Genomic DNA, 25,222 nt, shown 5'->3' on the forward strand with positions numbered 1-25,222 from the left:
ACCTGACCTCACAAATGCTGTTTTGGCTGAACGATCACAAACTCCCACAGACATACTGTGAAATGTTGTGGAAAGCTTTTCCAGAAAAATGGAGGCTGTTAGAGCTGCAAAAGTGGAGAGCAACTTTAATAAAAAATTAGACATATGCACACCGAAATATTTTGTTTCGGGATTTCGTTTTGTCCGAAAAATAAATGTATTTAGTTACTCCCAAAATTTGTTTTTATTTATTTTGTTTCGTTAAAAAATTGTTTTTTTTTTGTCTGAAAATCCGAATGAATTAAAGCGGGAGTTCACCCAAAAAAAAATTCTAACATTACATTGAGCCGAATTATAAATTATTATTACTAGTCAACCAACATTCAAATTCTTCTATAGCCTATGGGCTGAGCATTTGACCGAAAATGTACGATTGCGGCGTTGTACAGTTTAGCTGCTTGTCAAATCTTCTTAGAACTTTCGACAGACACCATAAGCCTTCAAAGACAGATTCGACGTTTGTATGTGCTGCTTCATCGTTCATGTCGAATGGTCTACCCCAACACTGTCTCTATAATGTTGAATCTTTCCTCTCTATGTAGAATGATCTTGGACTAATAGGCACATTCGACCACAGGTTCGATAGACACAGATTGCTATTGTCAGCGTCATGTCGAATCTTCTACCTATATCAAACTGTAGTAACGAAAACAAAAAAAAAACATTTTTTTATGTCGGATCTTTTGGATTTTGGATTCTGCACGTTCGTTTTCATTTGTTATAATGATAACGAAAATACCAGAAATTTGGGCGAAAAAGCATTTAGACGAAAACGAGTGCCCATGTCTATAAAATATGTTATTTTGAAATGCCTTTGTCTAACAAACTTATATTGGTATGATGGTCAGAAGTTCGCAAACATTTGGTTATATACTGATTAACAAACAAACAACTAAAATGTAAAAGCCAACAACATCTTTTTTAAGTATTTAATTAACAGCATAAAAATACCAACTTAACTTATGCAAGTTTACTTATAAATGAAAGAGCTGCGTACTTTTTCTCATTTACTTCATTTACTTTAATTTGTTTAATGTTTAGTTCTGCTGTAACTTTCCTGAATATAAAATTGTGCTGGAAAATCACAATAAATTTACTTTATTTCTCGCCAGGATCCTTTTGCAAATCAACGATACAGAATGTGCCTTTATTCAATGAAATGCACATAGCCAAAGCATTAACTTCAATCACACGTTTAATGAGGATGACCAAGTGATAATTATATTTTATAGAAGCTATTTGCTGAAAATGAAAGTCAAGAATATTGGTCTGAAATAAGCCAGTTTATCAGACATAACCATTTATTCTCAGGAATGCAAAGGAGGCTGTCATAATTCTCAGGCTCTCCACATCTAATGGTACAAGCTTTCATTTTAGTTTGTGGTTTTTTAAAGGAGAACTCCTTTGACTGTGCAAATCCCAAGTGGATTAATTCCAGGCAAACGTGTACTGTAGACTCATTTTTTGACTGTGTAGCAAGAACCAGCAGACTTAGTTTATTACTACTAAAATCCTATTCGATTTAAAGGTACAAAGAAAGGAAATACTATATATATATATATAAAGAACTTTTGCCAACATAGCTACATAAAAGATGCAACAGTCAGTATTGTGTAGTTTGAATAATATCAAGCCTGTACATTTTCAACAAGTGTAAAGTAAAACTGTGCTCAGACTGTGCACGATAAAGTATTTTCATATGCTGTACAAGTCCCAAATGACAAGAGGGCTTCTCTTACACCTCCTGCCCCATATGCCCTAGAGTTGGTAACAGGGTGTAACAGGGCGAGGAGTCGTGTGGGTGACTGCAGTGGGTCAAAAATTAGCAGATTGTAGGACTGCCTGGGAACTGCTGTGCTGCTGGAGACATCAGACCAGGTCTGTGCAGGTCAGGCACAAGAACTTGCTGGGGCAAGGGCAAAAGCTTTAGCATGGACTGGCAGGGTCACTAAGAGCTAGGTAGTAGAGGTACCAATTCAGAAGCAGGAGCAAAGGATCCAGTCAGGAGTCAGGAGACAAGTCAGCTCAAACGCTGGTCAGGTCATGGGTCAAAGGATCCAAAGACCACTCAGCAACTTAGTTGCACTGTGCTTTAGATAGGTGCTTATAAATGCTTAGTCACTATAATGATCGTGCACAGCACCATGCAACTTAGCATTTGCACCAACATACACAGATATACGCACAGCTGTGATCATGTGCAATGAGCTATGAACTGTAATATACACGCAGATATTCAGGCACAGCCATGCAGTTGCAGTTCCTGACACAAAAGCTCTCATTCACCTCTATAGCTACTGGCATTGTGGAGGAATTAGTCTACAAAACAAAGGTATATAAATCTAGGTTTTATTTTCCTGATACTTCCTATCGCAGCAGGGTCTTGGCAGTCTGCTAGCCCCCTAAACAAATAGCAGGGTTTTCTAAGCTGTTGGAAACCAATTGACATTGACTTTTGATTCTTTGTTGTGATCTTTGAGAATAATTTATCCTATGTTTTCCTGCATAGTTGAGTTGCTTAGCCTTGATTTCCATTTCGGGAAGATACTTGCCCATCATGCCATACCCTCATGGAGGTTTAAAGCTCCTTGTTTCCTATCTCTCAATGGCATTTCCCTGAACATCCTGGGAAGGAATCAAACATTTATGGTTGGCTACACTGGGGCTCCAATGATGACTACACTGGGACAGAGTAACTTCTCTGTAAGTGGAAACAAGGGGAAAAAATTACTGCACAAGCAATGTAAGAGATGATGTATATATTTGCTATATATCTTGTTTTACCAGGAGGGTTTAATAACACGTTAATACTTCTTTTCTTATAACAGGCAATCTTGGCAGAGTAGACTACATCACAGAGTTTGAGTATGACCTGTTTATCAGACCCGATACATGTAATCCCCGCTTCCGTGTCTGGTTTAATTTTACGGTGGAGAATGTAAAGGAGTATCAGGTAAGACAGAAATCTTTTATTTCAGTTTACATGGGTACTTTTATGATCACTTTGTTATAGTATTAATACTGTAGTACTGTGAAGAGGCAATACATGGTGCTTCTTGTAGAAGGTTCTTGCAAGGAAATGCCTAGTTTTGCTTTATAAAGTGAAATCCAAGCTTTTTCTACCGTTGGACTCCAGGCAAACAGATTAATACACTACTAAGCTCTACATTTATGGCTGTACCTGACAAAGGATTTAAAATTCTTGCGGATATTTCTGTTGCACAGCACAACCAGGTCTTGTATTTTCCAGTACCTCTTGACAAAATACACTACAATACAGCATGATTAAAGATCAGTGCCATTCTGCCATTCTGTAACTGGTCAAGGAGACCTTGACTCTGGTCTCCTTTCCTGTCAGCATGATCCTTGAAATAACTGTATCAGGAGCTGATTGGTTCCTAGTGCTGCATCGTCCTTACCTAGTGCTGCTATACAGGGGAAAACAGAAAGTTATTATCTGTTCGGGTAATTTTGTCAACTGCAGGCAAAAATACATCAATCGATATGTAAATAAATCTCTATATTGTTTTTAAATATTTGCTTATACTTTAGTTAAAAAGAAAAGAAAAACATTATTTTATTGTTTTCAGAAAATGTAGCTTACTAATTTTCGACATCTATTCAAAACAGTCAAGTAAACCAAATATATGCATCTACAAAAAAATAAAGCTCAAACCATTAAATAAATTAAGAGGTGTCCTTGGGGTGTGGTGATGCCACCTATCTTTTGAGTTGCAACCAGGTGCTACACTTCCTGAGATCTCTCTGGGCAGCAGCAGTGTCGCCTCATTTGCTTGAACAAGTCACATTCAGCAGGACTACTGCCAGCCGGACAGGTGGATAATTTTTGCCCTGATGTCTGAAAGCCCCCATCTTCTGCCTTTTGCAGCTTAATGGGGGGAAGGGGCAGTTGCAGGGCAAAAGAAAATGCACCTCAATCACATATTTTACTGCTCCCAACCACAATGCCTAACAATCCCTTACACCTGCACACTGTAAGACAATAAAAAGAGGGCGCACTAACCTTACGCATTACCCAAGTGGTATTTATTGAAATCTCAAACTCATCTGGAAGGCTCTCTGTTGTGCTGTACACGGTCCCGGTGGTCTGGTTGCTCTGCGTCCAGTCTTGGACTTTCATATGTTTTTATTATTCACTTGTTTGTGAGTATATTTTCTTCTTTTTGATTTAAATAAGTACCATTTGGGTAATGCGCAAGTTTGGTGCGCAGTCTTTTTGTTGTCTTACAGTGTTCCCATTGGGTTTCCCCTGACTCTTGGAGGGCAGCCACGCCTGTTTATCTACTGAGAGCCTTTGAGAGCCTAGGCTATTTCCATTGCCGTCTCACCACTTTTGAGGGCAGGAGATTTTGCTTGACTGTACACTATGTAACATGCATGCCCTAACATGAAAAAGTATATTAATTAATATAGCACTTTGCTCCCTGAAGGGCTCTGAGTGTGGGACAAAGGCTCTTGTGTTAATACCTTCTAAGAATGAGTCTCTATTGAGGAATGAATTACTGTCCAAACTTTTGTCCGCTATCTATAAGGTCCTACAACTAATGTTTATGAGGGTGTGAAATGTTCTAAGTTGTCCCAGGGCTTGATATGGATGACTAGGAGGATATGTGGGACCACCCACTACTTAAAGGGGTTATAAAGTTATTTTTGTTTCCCTAAGTAGCTTCCTTTACCTTAGTGCAGTCCTCCTTCACTTACCTCATCCTTCGATTTTGCTTTTAAATGTCCTTATTTCTTCTGAGAAATCCTCACTTCCTGTTCTTCAGTCTGTAACTCCACACAGTAATGCAAGGCTTTCTCCCTGGTGTGGAGTGTTGTGCTGGCCCCCTTTCTTGGACTACATGAGAGTCAGGACGCTCTCTACGTTGCAGATAGAGAAAGGAGCTGTGTGTTAGTGGGTGTCCTGACTCGCCTGTAGTCCAAGGGGGGGGGCGAGCACGACACTCTAAACCAGGGAGAAAGCCTCGCATTACTGTGTGGAGTTGCAGACAGAAGAACAGGAAGTGAGGATTTCTCAGAAGAAATAAGGACATTTAAAAGCAAAATCGGAGGATGAGGTAAGTGAAGGAGGACTGCACTAAGGTAAAGGAAGCTATTTAGGATTTTTTTTTTTACCTTTACAACCCCTTTAAGTTGGTTTCTGCCAGAGATCGATTTATACAATTCAAGATACTACATAGGATTTACTTAGCTCCAAAAAGGTTACATAAGATATACCCTTCTACCCCTGCACATTGTTGGACATGTCTTTACGACTCTTGGGCTATACTCATACAGTGTTTTCTGGCAGTGTCGTGCCATCCATCTTTTCTGGTCTGAGGTAACACAATTTATTCTCACACTAACTACTGTCAGTTTTCTCTTAAATGAGGCTTCGTGTTTTGCTAGGGGAACCATTGGCTCCCACTTGTTTAACCAGAACATTCTTCTGTTTCATGCTAAATCCATTGTATTAAAGTCAACTATTGCTCCCACATTAGACTATTGGAAGTCATCCCTTTAGAATTTGCTCCCACTTTACAAGGCTACATACGAGTCGAGAGACTGCCCTAAAAAATTTACCAAGTACGAGATGCATGGATACGTTATACTAACGTAGTGTGAGAAAATCCTATACACTGTAATCCCAGTCCGATATTAAACAAATTTGGGTCTGCACATTGGAAGGGGAGGGATTAGATGTGTTGATTTATGTAAAGAATGGGAGGGATGGAAATAATATACTGTATCCATTTATGCAATTTATACCTTTTTTATAACAATCTATTACGACTTGGATAGTTCTTTGTGAATCTGAATGTTGTGACTTTGTTGTGTTTTCACTACTTGGTAGTGAAACCTTTGCTTCTAAGAAGTCTGTGTAAGCTTGAGCCAAGGAAATGCCCCAAATTGCTATGTTTTGCATTCCACTGGAAATCAATAATAATTAATAAAAACATCAGAAGTGCTAACCACCAGGCCACCATGTTGCCAAATGTGATGCTAGGTCCTCTATAGTAGGCACAGTAAGGTGTCCTAGCTCCAATCAGGCTCCATGTTTCTCCATATAGCCCATGGAGTAGATTTACCAAAACTGGTGCACTCAGAATCTGAGCATGGTAACCAATCAGTTTCTAAGTTCAGCTTGTTCAAATAAGCTTTGGCAAAAAAAAAAGCTGATTGGTTTTTACATGGAGCTGCACCAGATTTTGCACGTTCCAGTTTTAGTAAATAACCCCACATGCATCTTTCTGTCTATGTCAACTGATACAGTGCACAAGGTGCATAAGACCCTTCCAGGAACATTCCAAGAAATGCAGCGTTAGGCCATGTGAGAATAAAAAACACTTCAGGGAAACATATTTATGGAGATTAATCACTGTGCAGATGACACAAATGCTATTAAACAAATCAATAAAATTGCAGTCTTATAAGTTTATTAGCAGATAGATTGTATGACATTATCTGAAAATCAACAAAGAACGTTGATGGTTTATTAGGGCATTAGGAGTGCGTCTTTATCGATAGTGCCTTAGGGACACAATGTTTTGTACATTTCTGGAAGACTTCTTCATACCAGAATTTAAATGAATTTTTTGTGTATAAACTAATTTCTACATCTATATATGTGTCTATTACTATAAATTGTTGTATTACATAATACATATGTAAGTACATAGAGATACAGCTATGCATACTTTAGAATTATAGAACCTGTTAAATATTCTATTATGTATCCTATCAGTATATATTTACTAAGTTAATTGCAAGTTGTGTGTGTCTGCCCATGTTTTCTTTTTAAGCTGAAATCCAGGCTAAACAAATATTGTCTACATTCAAGAGCCATGTGTATTCTTACTTGAATCTAGTCTTCTTTTGTTTCTTCCAGATCTGTGCAGTAATAATAAAAAAACTTGTACTCCTGTGCAGGAACTTCCTGTAATAAAGACCACTCACTGTTTCTCTCTCTCCTTGTTCAGAGTGACTGGTTTTGTTTCCGCCCCCTCCTGTAATTTTCTGTCAGCAGCCTGTAGTACGTGGGCTTGATATGGATGACTAGGAGGATATGTGGGACCACCCACTACTTAAAGGGGTTATAAAGGTATTTTTGTTTCCCTAAATAGCTTCCTTTTACTGCTACTTTTACAAGGTAAACCTTAGGTAGAGATTTGGTGTGTGCAAAGTGTATTCATATCATCTATTAAACCCTTCGCACCTAGGGGTAAAACAAATCTTAATGCCTCAGGCCTCGTACACACGACCGAGAAACTTGACAGAATCCATCAAGAAGCTTGGTGGGAGAGCTTTTTTGTCGAGGAAAACAGTTGTGTGTACGTTTTTCATCGAGGAAACTGTTGAGGAACTCGACGAGGAAAAAAGAGAAAAGGTTCTCTTTTTCCTCGACGGGAGTCTCAATTTCCTCGTCGAGCTGGTTTTCGACGAGAAACTCAAGCGTGTGTATGCTAAGAAACCCCCCATGCTCAGAATAAAGTATGAGACGGGAGTAAAAGTAGCATTTGTAATGGAGATAACACATTTTTCACGCTGTAACAGACTGAAAAGTGCAAATCGTCTCTTACCAAACTTTTACTTAACACGCAGTAACATGAGATTAGCAAAAGCAGCCCCAAGGGTTGTGCCAGTGGAATCGAACTTCCCCTGCCATTGTATGTGTTGTACGTCACCGCGTTTGAGAATGAGGAGATTTTGTCTTGACCATGTGTACGCAAAGCAAGCTTGTCGAGTTCCTCGACAAGTCTAACAAGGAACTCGTCGAGGAAAACGATGTGTCTTTTCCGACAAGTTCCTCGGTCATGTTCCTCGGTTCCTTGGCCTAAGCCCAATTTTGCAACTTTGACATGTGTTAGTAAAACTGTACATATTATCACAACTACTTTGCGCATCCAGGTGCATTATACACTTTTGTTCAGGACTAATTGGGCTTTCATTTGGTGGTAAATAGTTTTTTTTTTATTATCTGAAGAAAACTGGCCCACAATAGTTAAAAAAAAACAATGTTTTTAAATGGAATATTTTTGGTACTACCATAACCTACTACCAAAGAACAACCCAAAATAAATTCTACTCCTGACAATCACAGCAATACCACATATGTGTATGTTAGTTTTTGTTTGTACCCATAGTACAGCCCAAAAACAATAGTTTGCATTTAGCTTTTTTTTATCCTACCTAAAACACACTGATACTGATACTAATTAAAAAAAAAAAAACCCAGTCCAAAAAATACAGACCCTGACCTTTGACCCTGACCTTGACCTTTGACCCTGGTCTTAACCCAAACACTAACCCTGGTGCTAACCTAGATCAAACCTTGGTCTAGGTATTTCTCTTATTTACATTGTTTTATTATTATTATTTTTTTCTACACAAACCTTTTTTTTTTTTTATCTCTGCAAGGACAGAGAAAGATACAATGCATCTGTCTTGTTTATTCACAGAGACAGAGGAAACGGGGGCAGGCTTCACAGTGACTGATCACTGTGATAACCAATCAGAGGCTATCACTGCGATTAGGTGACCCAGAATCTGACGTTCCGGGTCCTGATCATTAGAATAGGGCTCATGGTGAGACCACAGTCTCTGTGCTAGAGCACACCACACAGTCCAGTAACAAAAGAAAGGCAATCAGAGGCTATCACTGCGATTAGGTGACCCAGAATCTGACGTTCCGGGTCCTGATCATTAGAATAGGGCTCATGGTGAGACCACAGTCTCTGTGCTAGAGCACACCACACAGTCCAGTAACAAAAGAAAGGTATCCAGTTCTTTGTATGCTTCCTTTTGTGTGAAATCCCTGATGTTCCTGCCAGTCCTTCTACTCTCCTATTTAAAACTGACCACACTAGGTGTGAGAGCACAGTGTGGTTAATTCTTTAGCTATGCCTGAAACTCAGCCTGCTCTCTTTTAATGATCAGACTTGCACCCCGCATCCACAGCCTTTCACTGGAAAGATCAGTGTGCTGATGTTTCTCCTCCCAATAAAACCTGGAAGCTGATAGGTTTCAGTGTAACGCTGCACCAGATTTTGCATGCATCAGTATTAGTATATAATCTAATAGCGCTTTATTAAACAATATATTATACAGTTTTTTTAAATATACATTAATTGTAATTGTTCCTGAAATGTAACACTTGAAGCAGACCTTGCATCAAAATTCAAGATCCATTTATTTTATAGCCCCCTATACAGCATAAAAAACACCAAATTAAAGAGAAAAAAAAACAAAAACATTAGCATTAAAAAGAAAAATACCCTATCACCCAGTTTGTGGCTTCTCGTGGAAGACAAGGGTGATGTCACTGGACCTTCTCCTGTGATCCCAATAAAGCTAAGAATCTCAAATCGTGCATTCTCCATGCAAGAGGGACTTCTCATGAAATTTGTGATCCTTAACATAGAGCAATTAATTAATTGTGTGTGATGAATTTTAACACTAACAAAACATACTATGTTACCGGCATATATTATTTTTTAGTGTTTTATTGTTTAACAAAAGAGCTTATTTATATACTGTATATCCTTGTATATGTAACAATGTACTTTGCTTTTATTGTGCAATCAATAAACCTTTTTTGACAAGGAAATTTGTGATCCTTGGCTTTTCCACGTTCTTAGGAGAAGGCCCAATTATGTCACTCTTGCCTAGCTTTCCTTTCTTCTATTTTTACTCTTTTCTTCTAAAACTCAGCATTTATTTTTAGGGGAGGGGTGACAAAAGCAAGCTTACATTTTTTTGGATTTAAGCCTTAACACTAAGCTCAACCGCCGAAAACTCTCAATCCCAAAGGGTGGAAGCCCCGAAGTGTGCATCTCCAGAAACAATTTATGTCATGACAAATTTCCTTCATCCTGTGGAATTGTAAATAATGATATAAACAGGGTATATATATATATATATATATATATATATATATATATATATATATATATATATATATATATATATATATATATTGTGACAGGAAGTCAGGTAAATCTCTGGGTGTTGTCACAGACGGGACATACATTTTTGCCTTGTTTAGACAATACACCAATTGTTATTAGGCGTCGGCTGCAAAAGTAGCCATAAAAGGTCCAAGGGCGTTGGAAAACTTCAGCTGTTCAGAATAAGGCAATTAAGGCCTCTATAAGTAATCCAAAGGATTACCACTGATTTGCTGCATCCTGAGGCTTTGTGAGTAAGGAGAGCAGTGTACTGAAAGTCTTCTGAGGAGGTGAGGAAGTGATTGATTTTTCTGTGTGATAAAAATCAAAAAGAGACTATTGTTTTTCTGCTGTATGACCAGCAGTGTCTGCCCAGCACTAGGCTGTGCCAGACTCCCTAGATAGGTTCCTGTGTGGTGAAGGTAGACGCCCCAAGTGGCCAGGGTTTATTTTATGTTTGATTTTGTTTATGCTGTTTGGATGCTTGCACTTGTTTCCAGCAAGATGGAAGAATAAACCAAAATCTTTGTTTTCAACCGTCTTCGACTGCCTGTCTGTGTAAATTCAGTGTGTAGTGAACCCATCCAGGGGGTCACACACCCCGCTACCGAGCTAACCCCTTACACAATATATATATATATATATATATATATATATATGTATATATATATATTCTATAGATGAGCCTGCACAGTTATAGAAATTGTAATTGTTAGAATTGTGAACGAACAACCTACAACTCCCGCCAACCCCCATTCCCAGCTGCATTTACCATCTGTGGGTGGTACATTTTCATCCACATAGCCGGTGCAGCTGTCCTGGGTTTTGAAAACCACGCTGTTTCTCCGCTTCTTGGCCTAGGGATTTCAGGATAAATCAGACCAGTTCTGATTGGTCGACGTAGTCACGTGCTGATGCTAACCAATCATAACTGCTCTATTCCAGCATTCCTTGGGGTAGAAGAAGAAAAATAGCGTGGTTTCCAAACCCCAAGACTTCTGCCCTGGCCTGCATGGAAGGTGAAACTTTACCACCCTTGGAGGTAAGTGCACAATGGGGTGTTCAGGTGTTAGTTTACCTTTTAATTTTTTTATGAAAAGATAAACTTGCACTTTAATGCTTGAGACGCAGAGTCACACAGCTAATTGAGGAAGAGTGCAAGAACTATTCAGATCGTAATATGTCTAGCCTCCACCCATGCCACCCAAATCTTGTCAAACTTATGTGGGCAGTTCCGGCCCATATAGGTGACTTTATACAGCGGTAGTGCCGCATTTACTTGGGCTATCCAGGCCGAAAGCATGGGAGGATCCGAGAGTTTCCATTTGAATAGGATTATATTTCTTGCGTAGTAGGCCGCATAGAACATAAACAATTTAACATATTTAGTGGTTGCCAGATTGTCAGTGATACCCAAGAGGAAGACAAGCGGATCAACCTCTAGGTGCAAGCCAGCCACCCTGTAAACATCAGTCACCACTGCCCGCCAATAGGTTTGAAGAATAAGGCATAACCAAACCACATGAAGAAATGTCCCCACCAACAGCCTACATTTAGGGCATGAATCTTCCATCCCCGGGTAAATAATGGATAGTCTATGCAGAGTATAATATACTCTGTGCAGAAACTTCAGTTGCGAAAAGTTGTCTTTAGCTGAAATAATAAGTGGGAGGGATACATATCTGCAGTTCCTCAGTCCAGTCCTCCTCTGTCATTACAGTTTAATGCTTAGTTCACATATATGCAACGCAACGCAGTAAAGAAAAGCAAAATCGCATGTGTTCTTGTGGTGCACCCGGAAATAGTTTGCTGAAGTGTGTGAGAAATCGCATGCCAAACTTAAATAAAAAATTAAATAATTATTAATTATTTTGGTGCGATGCAATAATTTTTTTTTAAAGTGCTTGTAATTCTTTGTGCAATTGTCACAAGTAGGACACCCATTGAAGTGAATGGACTGTCCCAAAATGTGCAGCACCTGCATGCGCTAAATCACAGACACACTGTCGTACCTGCACATGTGTCCCCTTCACGCATAAGTCTTTTTCTGGCACTTGTTGCTTACAACTTAAAATCAATATTTTTTTGCTAGAAAATTACTTAGAACCCCAAAATATTATATATCTTTTTTTAGCAGAGACCTTAGAGAATGCAATGGCGACTGTGGCAATATTTTATGTCACAGAGGTCTTTCAAATGCATTTTCTTTTTGAAGAAATACATTTTCATGAACAAAAAAAAAAAGAAAACAGTAAAGTTAGCCCAATTTTTTGTATAGTGTGAAAGATGATATTGCGCTGACTAAATTGATATCTAACATGTCATGCTTTCAAATTGTGCAAGCTTGTGGAATTGCAACAAACAACATTTTAATTTCTATAGATTATGTAGCACTACGTGTGAGCCAAAAAGCAATGGCTGTATACACCTAATGGGGTGTGACCATATACTGTGACACAAAGGATGTAATGGCAAAAATTGCACCACAGCAAAATGTGAAATTCAAATTAATAAAGTGAACAATATAAACAAAAATGTAATGTAGTGTCCATAAACAATAAAACGATGAAGATGTCATGGGATGGTGAGGAGCTTCCCAACAGAAATTTTCAAATAGGAGGTGGATAACATATGCGCTTACCGCAACCCTTGGACCCAAATGTCGTACGACAGTGGATCGATCGAGCTCGGAATGTCCCACAGAGATGTCACCCGGAAGTCCAGAAGGAAATGGAGTCTACCTCCTAGGCAGTCTGATGTCGTCAACCCAGGAAAGGGCAGGAAGACCAGATGTTTATCGGTTCATGTAAAGAGAAGAAAAAAATGGGGGCTCCAATGGTGTAGGTCATAAAGAGGTCTTTATGACCTACACCATTGGAGCCCCCATTTTTTTCTTCTCTTTACATGAATTTGTGGAAGATACGTTTTTTTTGAGCCCTCTCCAGTTGGTTTCCAGTACCCATGCCAGGGTTCTCACTTACCTGAACCAGATTGTGTTTGGATGCTTGGAGGATCTTTTATGATTGCCATACCCAAGGTTTACTAGGATCTTCAGTATTGGAGTAGTCGGTGGTTTCCTGCCATTTCCAGGGTTGACGCCTAGGAGGTAGACTCCATTTCCTTCTGGACTTCCGGTGACATCTTTGTGGGACATTCCAGCTTGATCGATCCACTGTCGTACGACATTTGTGTCCAACGGTTGTAGGTAAGCGCATATGTATTCCACCTCATATTTGAAGATTTCTGTTGGGAAGCTCCTGAGTCCTCACCATCTCATGACATCTTCATCGTTTTATTGTTTATGGACACTACATTACATTTTTGTTTATATTGTTCACTTTATTGATTTTAATTTCACATTTTGTTGTGGTGCAATTTTTGCCATTACATCCTTTGTGTCACATTAGGTGTATACAGCCATTGCTTTTTGGCTCACACGTAGCGCTACATTACCATCCACATTTGTCCGAGTTTTGTCACATTCCTGTGTAGCTGCTTCACTCCCGTTCAGGGTTCATTCTTTGTTACACTTATTTTTGTTTTTGGGTAGCGCACATATTTTTTCCCTTTACAATTTCTATAGATTACCAGTATAAAGTTACAGAGGAGGTCTTGTGCCAGAATCATTGCTCTCACTCTAAGGCCCCATACACACCATAGAATCTATCCGCAGATAAATCCCATCAAATGGGTTTCTGCGGATAGATCCTATGGTGTGTACACTCCGTCGGATATTTATCCGCAGATAAATCTCCCCTGGAATGGATTTCCAGCAGATGGATATTTGCTGACATGCTCAACAAATCCATCTGCTGGAATCCATTCCAACGGATGGATCCGCTCGTCTGTACAGACTTATAGGATCCATCCGCCCAAAGGGATTCCCCGCACGCGTCGTAATGATTTGCCGCATGCGTGGAATTCCTTATATGACAGCGTCGCGCCCGTCGCCGCGTCATAATAGCGGCGACGGCGCGACACGTCATCGGCAGAGGATTTCAGCGCGGATTTCAATGCGATGGTGTGTACACGCCATCGCATAGAAATCTTCTGTATGGGGCCTAAGGAATGTTGTATACCACACATGTGTGGTTTGAACACTGTTTACATTTGCGGGCTCTACTTATGTATGTGTTCGCTTCTGAGCGCAAGCTTGGAGGGAGGGGGTCTTTTTCCTTTTTTTTTTATTATTATAATTTTATTAATTAACTTTTTACACTTTCTTTTTTGAGAATCTTTATTGCAGTCACAAGGAATGTAAACATCCCTTGTAACAGTAATAATCAGTGACAGGTACTCTTTATGGAGGGATCTGGGGTCTATGAGACCCCAAATCCCTCATTTGCACTTAAAAGCATTCAAAATACAAAGTTTGACTGTTTTGAATACTGTAATTTTTTTTTATCTGACGCCTTTAAGTCTTCAGTAAACTGGAAGTGATGTCATGACATCGCTTCCAGGTTACTAGATCCGAGACCTGATTAAAGCAGATTCTGGCTTCATTCGGGACTCCGACCAGCCGGCTGGTTGCTCGGACCTCCTGGTAGGATGGGAGAGCCGGGCTAGCTGTGAAAGGCTGCAGTATCAGTTGTTATTACAAGAAAGCTGACCTTCGGCTCTAAGAAATTGTACCGGCAGATGCCGGCATCACCCCAGTACAACCCCTTGAAGCCGAAGTCTGCATATTTGCACTACGTCGGTGTGAAGGGGTTAAGACTCTAGTATAAGCCCAGTGGTGACTGGTACTCTTTAATGCATGGACAGTGACAAGGCCACTATGGGCAGCTATAGTTTCAGCTCTTCAGTCTGCAAAGGCTCTATTTTTTATTTTCACATTGCAACTTTCAAATGTATGCTCATTTTTGGCTATTGTCCTGTTGCTTGGCAACCTTTAAACTAAACCTTTATGGGGTGACAAAGCGCTTAACACAATTCCTTGCTTTTTCTATCAGATCAGGTTACAATGCACCAATCGTATTCACTAGGACCCATTGTTAGGCGAAAAGCTATGAAATACTTATTATGAGAGAAGAGCTTTTATTTTATTTTTTCCGCGGTACTCTAGTAGTGGCTTGATAGTGTCACATAAATGGGAAATGGGAAATGTGTAGGAAAAAAAAATCTAAGATATATGTAATTGATCCATCTTTTCCAGGCTGGCCTGGTAGACAGCCACTTTCAGCACTTCTTCTAACAGTAAATAAAAAAAATCAGTTTTCACAACAGCTTCTTATGAGTATGAGCTCTTCAGCCCTGTGGTATACAAATCTATGGCTAGATTCACAAAGAGTTACGCCGGCGTATCAGTAGATACGCAGTCGTAACTCAGAATCAAAGCCGTTGTATGTTTAAGTGTATTCTCAAACTGAGGTACACTTAAACCTAGCTAAGATATGATGGCCTGCGCCGTCGTATCTTAGCTGTCTAGTTCCGCCGGCCGCTAGGGGCGTGAACGCTGATTTACGCCTAGAATGAGTAAATCAGCGAGATACGCCGATTCACGAACGTACGCTTGCCCGTCGCAGTAAAGATACGCCATTTACGTAAGGCGATTCCCAGCTTAAAGTTAGTCGAACAAATAGCTGGCCTAGTCAATGTTAAGTATGGCCGTCGTTTCCGTGTCGAAATTTGAAAAATGTACATTGTTTGCGTAAGTCGTCCGTGAATGGGGCTGGACGTAATTTACGTTCACGTCGAAACCAATACGTCCTTGCGGCGTACTTTGGAGCAATGCACACTGGCATATGTCCACGGATGGCGCATGCGCCGTTCGTAAAAAACGTCAATCATGTCGGGTCACGTGTAATTTACATAAAACACGCCCCCTCATCCTCATTTGAATTAGGCGCGCTTAGGACGGCCCATTTACGCTACGCCGCCGTAACTTAGGAGGCAAGTGCTTTGTGAATACAGCACTTGCCTCTCTGACTTACGGCGATACGCTACGCCGACTCACTAATACGCCGCCGTACCTGAATCCACCTACAAGAGTTTTTATTTCCTGCCTATTTAATAAAACCATGACACATATTATTGAAATACATTGTAGGCCACTTAAAGCTGTCCTAGCATAAAACATATTTTTCACGTTAAAGTGGTTGTAAACCTCAGACATGAACAAAGCATATCCCTCTATAGTGTGTACTTGTCTCAATCTAGAGTGTCATTTCAGTCTGCTGCTTTGTTCCTCTGCTATCTGCATGAGTCACTTTTGACAAGTTTAAAAAGATAAAAAAGGTGTCAGGGGAGGGATCTCCAGCACACAGCCTATGATTGACAGCCTCAGCTGTGTGCTGTGTACTGAGCTCTGCAGTTAATATTTTCAGTTCTATGCTGACTGTTTTCTGACAGCTCAGATAAACTTTATAAATGCTGGACTTTGAATGGATGTAGAGAAGAGAAGTGTGCAGATAAACAGGTAAAACGTATGTAGGAGGATGTGGTTCATCTCTGTGTGTATCACCTGGGGCCAGTCACCTCACTGGGTATATGTAAGGCTTTACAACCACTTTAAGTGCATGCATGCTATGTAATTTTAGGTATTCCATTACCTCTCACCAAGATCACAGTACTCTCCATGACAATGCTTTTTTCTGCTTTTAGAAAGGCATAGAACGGCGCTGGACTTTTTAGGTATCAATATCTAATGAAATGCAACCAAATCCTAAAATTCATAACTTTTAATCATACAGCATAAAATTGCAGTTACATAATAAAATTAAATAGAAGTGATAATTCTGTGAAAAGGTGATTGATGACAATTAAGCCATAATAATAAGATTGATTATTGTTTGTATCATATAACTTTATTAATGAGCATAAGGATATTCAAAATGTTCCCAATACCCAGAGTGTTTTTACTAAACGCGTTTCATGAACAACGTTCACGTCTTCCAGAGAGGATTATGTGAAGGTCTGGAACAGTTCAGCTATAATAAAATCACATCGTATTGTTGTCCAGTCCAGCCTTTTTCAACTAGGGTGCCCTGGGGTGCCTTGATGTTTCTTCAGGGCTGCCTTGGAAAATTGACTAAAAATTGCCCAAAAATTGTATACAAGCTAGCAGGTGGATCAAGCCTACTTTTTAGTTCCACAAAGCCATGGGTTTTCATTGTGCACCATTACAGCCTTTAAGCCACCAGCATCCTAACAACCAATGACATCATCAGTTGATGAGGAGGATGTTTGTCGTCCGCACAGCATCCTTGTTTGGGTCTCTCCTGCCCGTCTCTGTAAGCACTGAGGTCATATTAGCCAAGTGATGGAGAAAAACTGAGGAAGAAGAGAAACACTGGAATACTAGTCAGTACCAGTGTGCAAAAGTGTATTTGATTTGGAAGGATTAAACACCTTTAACATTGGAGGTCCTAAGTGTGTGGATGTTAACCACTTAAGGACCGCCTCCTGCACATTTACGTCGGCAGAATGGCACGGCTGAGCACATGCACGTACAGGTACATCCTCTGTAAGTGCCCAGCCGTTCGGACCGGGCCTGTGACCCGGTCCGAAGCTCCGGGACCGCGGGACTCGCAGACCCGATCGCCGCTGGAGTCCCGCGATCGGTCCCTGGAGCTGAAGAAAGGGGAGAGCTGTGTGTAAACACAGCTTCCCCGTTCTTCACTGTGGCACCCGCATTGATTGTGTGTTTCTTTTTATAGGGAATCACAATCAATGATGTCACACCTACAGCCACACCCCCCTACAGTTAGAAAAACATATGAGGTCACACATAACCCCTTCAGTGCCCCCTAGTGGTTAACTCCCAAACTGCAATTGTCATTTTCACAGTAAACAATGCATTTTAATGCATTTTTTGCTGTGAAAATGACAATGGTACCAAAAATGTGTCAAAATTGTCCGAAGTGTCCGCCATAATGTCGCAGTCACGAAAAAAATCGCTGATCGCCACCATTAGTAGTAAAAAAAAAAAAAATTAATAAAAATGCAATAAAACTATCCCCTATTTTGTAAATGCTATAAATTTTGCGCAAACCAACCGATAAACGCTTATTGCGATTTTTTTTACCGAAAATAGAATAATACGTATCGGCCTAAACTGAGGAAAAAATATTGATTTTTTTTCAAAATTATCGCTCTATTTTTGTTTATAGCTCAAAAAATAAAAACCGCAGAGGTGATCAAATACCACCAAAAGAAAGCTCTATTTGTGGGAAAAAAAGGACGCCAATTTTGTTTGGGAGCCATGTCGCACGACCGCGCAATTGTCAGTTAAAGCGACGCAGTGCCCAATCGCAAAAACTGTCCGGGTCCTTTAGCTGCCTAAAAGTCCGGGTCTTAAGTGGTTAATGCATTATGTTAAACTATTAGAATAGCTTTTTACATTTTAGAATGGGGTGCCTTTGAGGCTGTCCATAATTGTAAAGGGAGTCTCGAGACTGTCCATAATTTTATAGGGTGCCTTAAGATTGTCCATCATTTTAACGGGTGCCTCAAGACTGTCCATCATTTTAATGGGTGCCTCAAGACTGTCCATAATTTTAGAGGGTGCCTTGAGATTGTCCACTGCTCCAGGGCACCCAAAGACTGTCCATAATTTTAGAGGGTGCCTTGAGATTGTCCACTGCTCCTCACCCAAAGTCGATCTGCCCCTCGGCTCTTGGGTGGAGGTGCTGCTTCGGTAAGGGAAACAGGAAGTGAATCCTTGCGGCTTCAAAGCCTGGTTCCCTACTGTGCATGTGCGAGTTGCGCTGCACGTCCTCACTGGTCCTTGCTGTCTTCTGGGACCTGTGTGTCTCCCAGAAGACAGCCGGGGGACGGAGAAGGGGCCGGACATGGTGTAGATCACTGCAGAGCCTATGGCAATCTATCTCCTCGTGCTGCCAGAAGCTGCTCCTCTCTCTTTAGACTAAGTGTGGGGAAAACACCCTCACTGCAGCCAGAAGAATCTCTCTTCTATTCCATCCCCAGTAGTATAGCAGGTTTGGCTGTGCTCTCTCCTTTCCCTTCAATCTAGCTGCTGACATGTTCTCTCCTCTCTGCATTTCAGAACTCAAAGAAGGCGGGTTGGAGAAGGGGGCGGGTTCAGCACTTTCCTGTTGGCTGAGAAGGCAGCAAAGAGGCTATATATCAACCTGCCTCTGAAATCTGCCTACTGGGTCTAGCTAAAGATCATTGGCTTATGCGGCAGGAGCCGCTGTATCCCTCCACAGGAAATGAGTCCCCAGCTTCCTAGCACTACTAAGGATTTACAGGTGGAATACAATTTGAAAAAAACACTGTGACACATACAAAACTGGTATGTGAAGTTTGGGTGTGATGTGTGGAGGTGCTTAAAGAATTTGTGAGGGTGCTTAAGCACCCCCAAGCTCGTATCTGGCACTGCCCCTGAATCTGGGGACAAAACCGGGGACAGACTTGGTCTGTGGACAGAGTCATTAGTCCAGGGATTGTCCTCTAAACCAGGGATGTCTGGTCACCCTACCTTTATGCCACACAACTTCTCATGCAATTTCTGTCATTGGTTCTCACAGCAGCTGTATAGTTGGGAGCCTGTCTCTGGCCCCTAATCAAATACCATGAACAATAACTGTCGGTGACAGCTCAGTCAGTTTGCTGGGAATGTGCAGAACAGAACCTCTATCTGCCATTGACACATATGTGTTAAAACCTACCTCTTCCTCTTGCTGCACATATAGGTTATGTGGTTGGTAAGAGGTTTACTCTTCACACCCTTCGTAAAGCCCACTAACCTAATATTGTTCCACCTCAGAAAGTAGCACCCAACTTGGATTTCTGCTTTGTTAACTCTTACTGGTAAATCTTCACTTATCCTCCTAAAGGCTGAACAATGTCTTCCAGGTCACTTATCTATTGTTTTATGAGTGTTGTTCTCATCTTAACAATATGTGTCTTGTTTAAGGAAAGAGAGACCCATTCTCATGCCATCTGTATGTTCTGTGAGAGTAGCTCTCCGTGCCCATCTCTTCTCCCCAGTGTTGTCTGTCGCTTAGTGGGTTATCCTGAGGTTGGGATCAGTCACTTCATGGTTGTTTGCCATCTTGTGAAAGCCTTGCCAGGTAGTCTCCAGGATTTTCAACTGCTCCCTGTCCAATCTTATGATGGTTGTCCCGGTGGTGTTGGGGACAAAGTAGTGGCAAAGATTATCAGTTAAGGATCACAGGATCTTTGCAGGATTAATCTGCTCTGTAAGAACTTTCAGTGTATATGTCACGATCTGGAGTCAGGCTCGGAGACAAGTAGCTATACATAGTTACATATTTAGTCAGATTGAAAAAAGACACACGTCCATCCAGTTCAACCATGAAAAAATAAATACATAAAATAAAAAAATATCGTACAATCCAATATACCCAATATACAGCAGGGGAAAAAAATCCTTCCTGATCCCCCGAGCGGCAATCAGATTTTCCCTGGATCAACTCTACTTATAAATGTTAGTACCCAGTTATATTATTTACATTTAGGAAAGAATCCAGACCTTTCTTAAAGCAATCTACTGAACTGGCCAGAACCACCTCTGGAGGGAGTTCCAAATTTTCAGAGCTCTTACTGTAAAGAAACCTTTCCATATTTGGAGATAAAATCTTTTTTCCTCTAGACGTAAAGAGTGTCCCCTTGTCTTTTGTGTTGACCGTAAAGTGAATAACTCAACACCAAGTTCACTATATGGACCCCTTATATATTTGTGCATGTTGATCATATCCGCCCTTAATCTCCTCTTCTCAAGAGAGAATAAATTCAGTTCCTCTAATATTTCCTCATGGCTAAGTTCCTCCACGCCTCTTATCAGTTTGGTTGCCCTTCTCTGCACTTTCTCCAGTTCCCCAATATCCTTTTTGAGAACTGGTGCCCAAAACTGAACTGCATATTCCAGATGACATCTTACTAATGATTTGAACAGGGGCGAAATTATATCTCTCTCTCTGGAGTCCATGCCTCTCTTAATACAAGATAGGACTTTGCTCGCTTTGGAAACCGCAGCTTGGCATTGCATGTTATTATTGAGCTTATGATCTACCAAACCCCCAAATCCTACAGATCCCCCCCCAGTTGTACTCCCTCTAGTATGTATGATGCATATTCTTAGCCCCCAAGTGCAGAACTTTACATTTATCAACAGTTAAAGTGGGGGTTCACCCTAAAAAAAAAAAAAAAATTTCTTCTAGCATAAAATTCGGCATAGTAGCGCGAGCTACAGTATGCCTGTCTTAATTTTTTTCTCCCCGTACTCACAGTGTAATCGTACATAGAAGAATCCGATTGCCCACGGGGAATGGGCGTTCCAATCCAGACGGAAGGTGATTGACGGCCGGCTCTGGCGCGTCACGCTTCTCCGGAAATAGCCGAAATAGGCTTTGGTTTTGCTCTTCACGGCGCCTGTGCATAGTCTGTGCGCAGGCGCCGTGAAGAGCCGAGACCTACTCCGGCTGTCTTCGGGGAGCGTGACGTGCCAGAGCCGGCCGTCAATCACCCTCCCTCTTGAAAGGAACGCCCATTCCCCGCGGGCAGTCGGATTCTTCTATGTACGATTACACTGTGAGTACGGGGAGAAAAATTAAGACAGGCATACTGTAGCTCGCGCTACTATGCCGAATTTTATACTAAAAAGTTGTTCTGCAGGGTGAAACACCGCTTTAACCTCATCTGCCACATAGTCGCTCAATTTGACAGAGCGTTGAGGTCGGCTTGTAAATTGGAGACATCCTGTAAGAACATTATTCCACTGCATAGCTTGGTGTCATCTGCAAAGACAGAAATGTTACTTTTGATCCCAGACCCAATATCATTTATAAAGCAGTAGCAGTAGCAAAGTCCTCGCCGACCAGCTGGATAAGTATGGAAGCAGGTCACTCTGGCAGATAACATGGGCTCACCTGAAGCGCAGAGTCTAAGTACTAACCAGTGTTCACCAGAGCTCCTAATGGTGGAGATGGGTTTTTCTGCGCGTTAGTACCAGGTTGTGGTCCTCAGAATCACCACACCAGTAGATCAGCAAGCTGGGGTCAAGTAGTAGATATGGCAGGTAGGGAATAGCCAAAGCATAGCCAGCCAGTAAACAAGCCAAATGTTGGCAACAAGTGGTTGTTGGTTGGGATCAAGCAGAAGCCTAGTCCAGAAACAAGCCAGGGGTCTGTAACGAGTGGTAGGAAAGATACGGATGACAGCAGGAGTGACAAGAGCGATATATTGGCTGAAGAGAGCACAATAATCTGGCAAACAGGAAGTGCAAAGGCATGGCTTAAACAGGAAGTTCATGGGAGGATCAAGGAGTTAAAAATACAGCAGTAATAAGGAACAAGGCGGGACTGTCCAATGCATCAGACAGAGTGCTGTCCAACATCCCAGGTAGCTCAGCAAGAAGAGACATCACTAGACACAGCAGAGGTCCCGGGTCAGATCCAGTTCCTCATACTAAGCTACCTTAATGTCGAATTCCAGCTCTTACCCCCCCCCCAGCAGGAGGTTAAACCAATCCTTTTTAGGAAAATTAATCCCCATGGTCTATTACTGGAGGTATAGCATGGGTGTGCCCTTTGCCTATATATTTGTGTGCAATACTGTGTCTCTCTTTCCTATCTTATAAAGTTTGGAGGTGAGTATTTAGCTGTTTGCCTGGAGGGCAGATTTAATTAGGCTGCCTACACAAGCCTGTAAAAAGCTGAAAATGATTGCTTTGGGTTACTTTTTGCACTAAATAAACCATGCAGTAAGGCCCCTAAGCTGAATTCTTCTTTATGTCTTTCGAAGTATTGTACTGTAACATTGGCTATAAAGCTGAAATTACATGGCACAGTGAACACACAATGTGGGGTTATAAAGACATACTATGCTATTGAATTGTTCACCGCATTAGTATTATTAAAGTTTTTTTTTAAAAGTATTAATAAGTTATGCTGTCTTTTATCCGGTTCTAGTTATCGATGAGGCATTTGATTCATAGTTCTGTGTTAACCATAAAAAAATAGACATCAAACAAAATGCTTATGTGATTCGGGACCCTCTTTCTTATCAATCATCCTCCCTGCTGTTCTTTAGTGTTCTCCAATCAAATGATAGAGCCTGGGAATGAATGAGAATGTGTGAGAAGAAGACTGGGAGATGTTCTGGGGAGATAGCTTGTATCTGTAGAACTCAGGATATTTGGTTGTGCTTTACTCTACATGAAAGGCACCGGCTTCACTATTTAGCCTGACTTGTGAGGTCTGTTTTTATTATATCTCTCCCTCTAATCTTTTTTTCATCTCTTGCAATTTCCGTCAAGACGAGACCTGCTTGAATTTAATCTATGCTTAGACCTCATTTAGAGTTTAACAGAACATGCAGCAACTGTCTTAGTTGTCAGAGAGACTTCCATTAACCCTTTGCCTATGGAAACGCAGTTTGCTTTTTTACCCCCTTCCCGACCGCCGCATGTATATATACGTCGGCAGAATGGCACGTACAGGCACATTGGTGTACCTGTACGTCCCTGCCTTCTAGCGGGTGGGGGGTCCGATCGGGACCCCCCCGCTACATGCGGCGGTCGGATTCCCTCGGGGAGCAATCCGGGACGGCGGTGCGGCTATTCGTTTATAGCCACTCCGTCGCGATGTAAACACGGCTTCCCCATGCTTCACTATGGCGCTGCATCGATCGAGTCATCCCTTTTATAGGGAGACTCGATCGATGACGTCAGTCCTACAGCCACACCCCCCTACAGTTGTAAACACACACTAGGTGAACACTAAATCCTACAGCGCCCCCTGTGGTTAACTCCCAAACTGCAACTGTCATTTTCACAATTAAACAATGCAATTTAAATGCATGTTTTGCTGTGAAAATGACAATGGTCCCAAAAATGTGTCAAAATTGTCCGAAGTGTCCGCCATAATGTCGCAGTCATGAAAAAAATCGCCATTAGTAGTAAAAAAAAAAAAAATTAATAAAAATGCAATAAAACTATCCCCTATCTTGTAAACGCTATAAATTTTGCGCAAACCAATCGATAAACGCTTATTGCGATTTTTTTTACCAAAAATATGTAGAAGAATACGTATCGGCCTAAACTGAGGGGAAAAAAATGTATATACGTTTTTGGGGGATATTTATTTTAGCAAAAAGTTAAAAATATTGCATTTTTTTCAAAATTGTCGCTCTATTTTTGTTTATAGCGCAAAAAATAAAAACCGCAGAGGTGATCAAATACCACCAAAAGAAAGCTCTATTTGTGGGGAAAAAAGGACGCCAATTTTGTTTGGGAGCCACGTCGCACGACCGCGCAATTGTCTGTTAAAGCGACGCAGTGCCGAATTGTAAAAACCACTTGGGTCATGTAGCAGCATATTGGTCCGGTCCTTAAGTGGATACTTAAAAAAAAAAAATTGGTAATTCTTTAAAATATGTTTAAGGTTGGCCTTCTGAAAGAGGGTTTACCACTGAAAACTGTAAAGTCAATTATGTACCTAGAATACAAAAATGATGTAGCACAAACAAATAAATAAAAACATATTGAAGTACTAAAATAAATAAAAGTCTACATTTCCGATGATAAATAAACCATCATCGTTGTGTTACATATGTGAAGATTTCTATAAAACTTTCCAAAATTTTGTGCTGTATCTCCAGCCACCCAGTGCAATATATCTGCTCACCTCCAAATGTGGACCCCAATATAATATCAAGGTTATAAAAGCTTAAATCATCTACACCAAGGGGATGTTTCCTCCAGCACATATTCTCCTCCTCCAGCAGATCCAGACTCACAGGTAAGTATACCTTCCACTGTGAACCCTGCTATAATCAAGGTCAAACTGGCAAATGCTATTCTATCCCCTAGATAGCAAGGATAACTTGCCACAAATTTGTGGCAGGGTTGAATTGTAAGTCTGCTTCACGTTTTCACTGGCAAGTTGTACACTTCCAGAGCACTTGAAGCACAAGTTCTAATTGACATTTTTCCAATTTGTAGCAAATTTGCATGGCAAGTCTCTTGAAAGAGCGAAGTTGCAGTGGTGAGTCTACAGTAAAAGCTGTGCAAGTCTAGAGCATGAAAATTCAGCCTCAGTCATAGTGACCCCTGTGGTGGGATGACTATTGCACAACATAACCGAACCAGAACTTGCAGCAGACTTGCAGAATATTTGCAAAGAAAATGTATCTGAAATCATGCAATGTGGACTTTGTGCTGCAATTTTGGAACAAACTTGTAAAGCTTGGCAAGTCTAGCAATAGCTTAGCAAGTCTTTTTCAAACTTTCAGCACAATCTGGGCCA

At 40.9% G+C, this 25,222-nt stretch overlaps 1 protein-coding gene across 1 annotated transcript in view; it reads left to right on the forward strand.

Moving 5' to 3' along the window:
• Positions 1-25,222, forward strand: part of AGBL4 (AGBL carboxypeptidase 4) — a 2,019,815-nt gene that overhangs the window by 102,897 nt on the left and 1,891,696 nt on the right. The window contains exon 2 of the mRNA XM_040360525.1: positions 2,868-2,992. Within this exon, the coding sequence (XP_040216459.1) occupies positions 2,868-2,992 (125 nt within the window). The remainder of the gene's footprint in view (positions 1-2,867; positions 2,993-25,222) is intronic.

Source organism: Rana temporaria, chromosome 7 (genome assembly GCF_905171775.1).
Source record: "Rana temporaria chromosome 7, aRanTem1.1, whole genome shotgun sequence".
Lineage (NCBI taxonomy): Eukaryota > Metazoa > Chordata > Amphibia > Anura > Ranidae > Rana > Rana temporaria.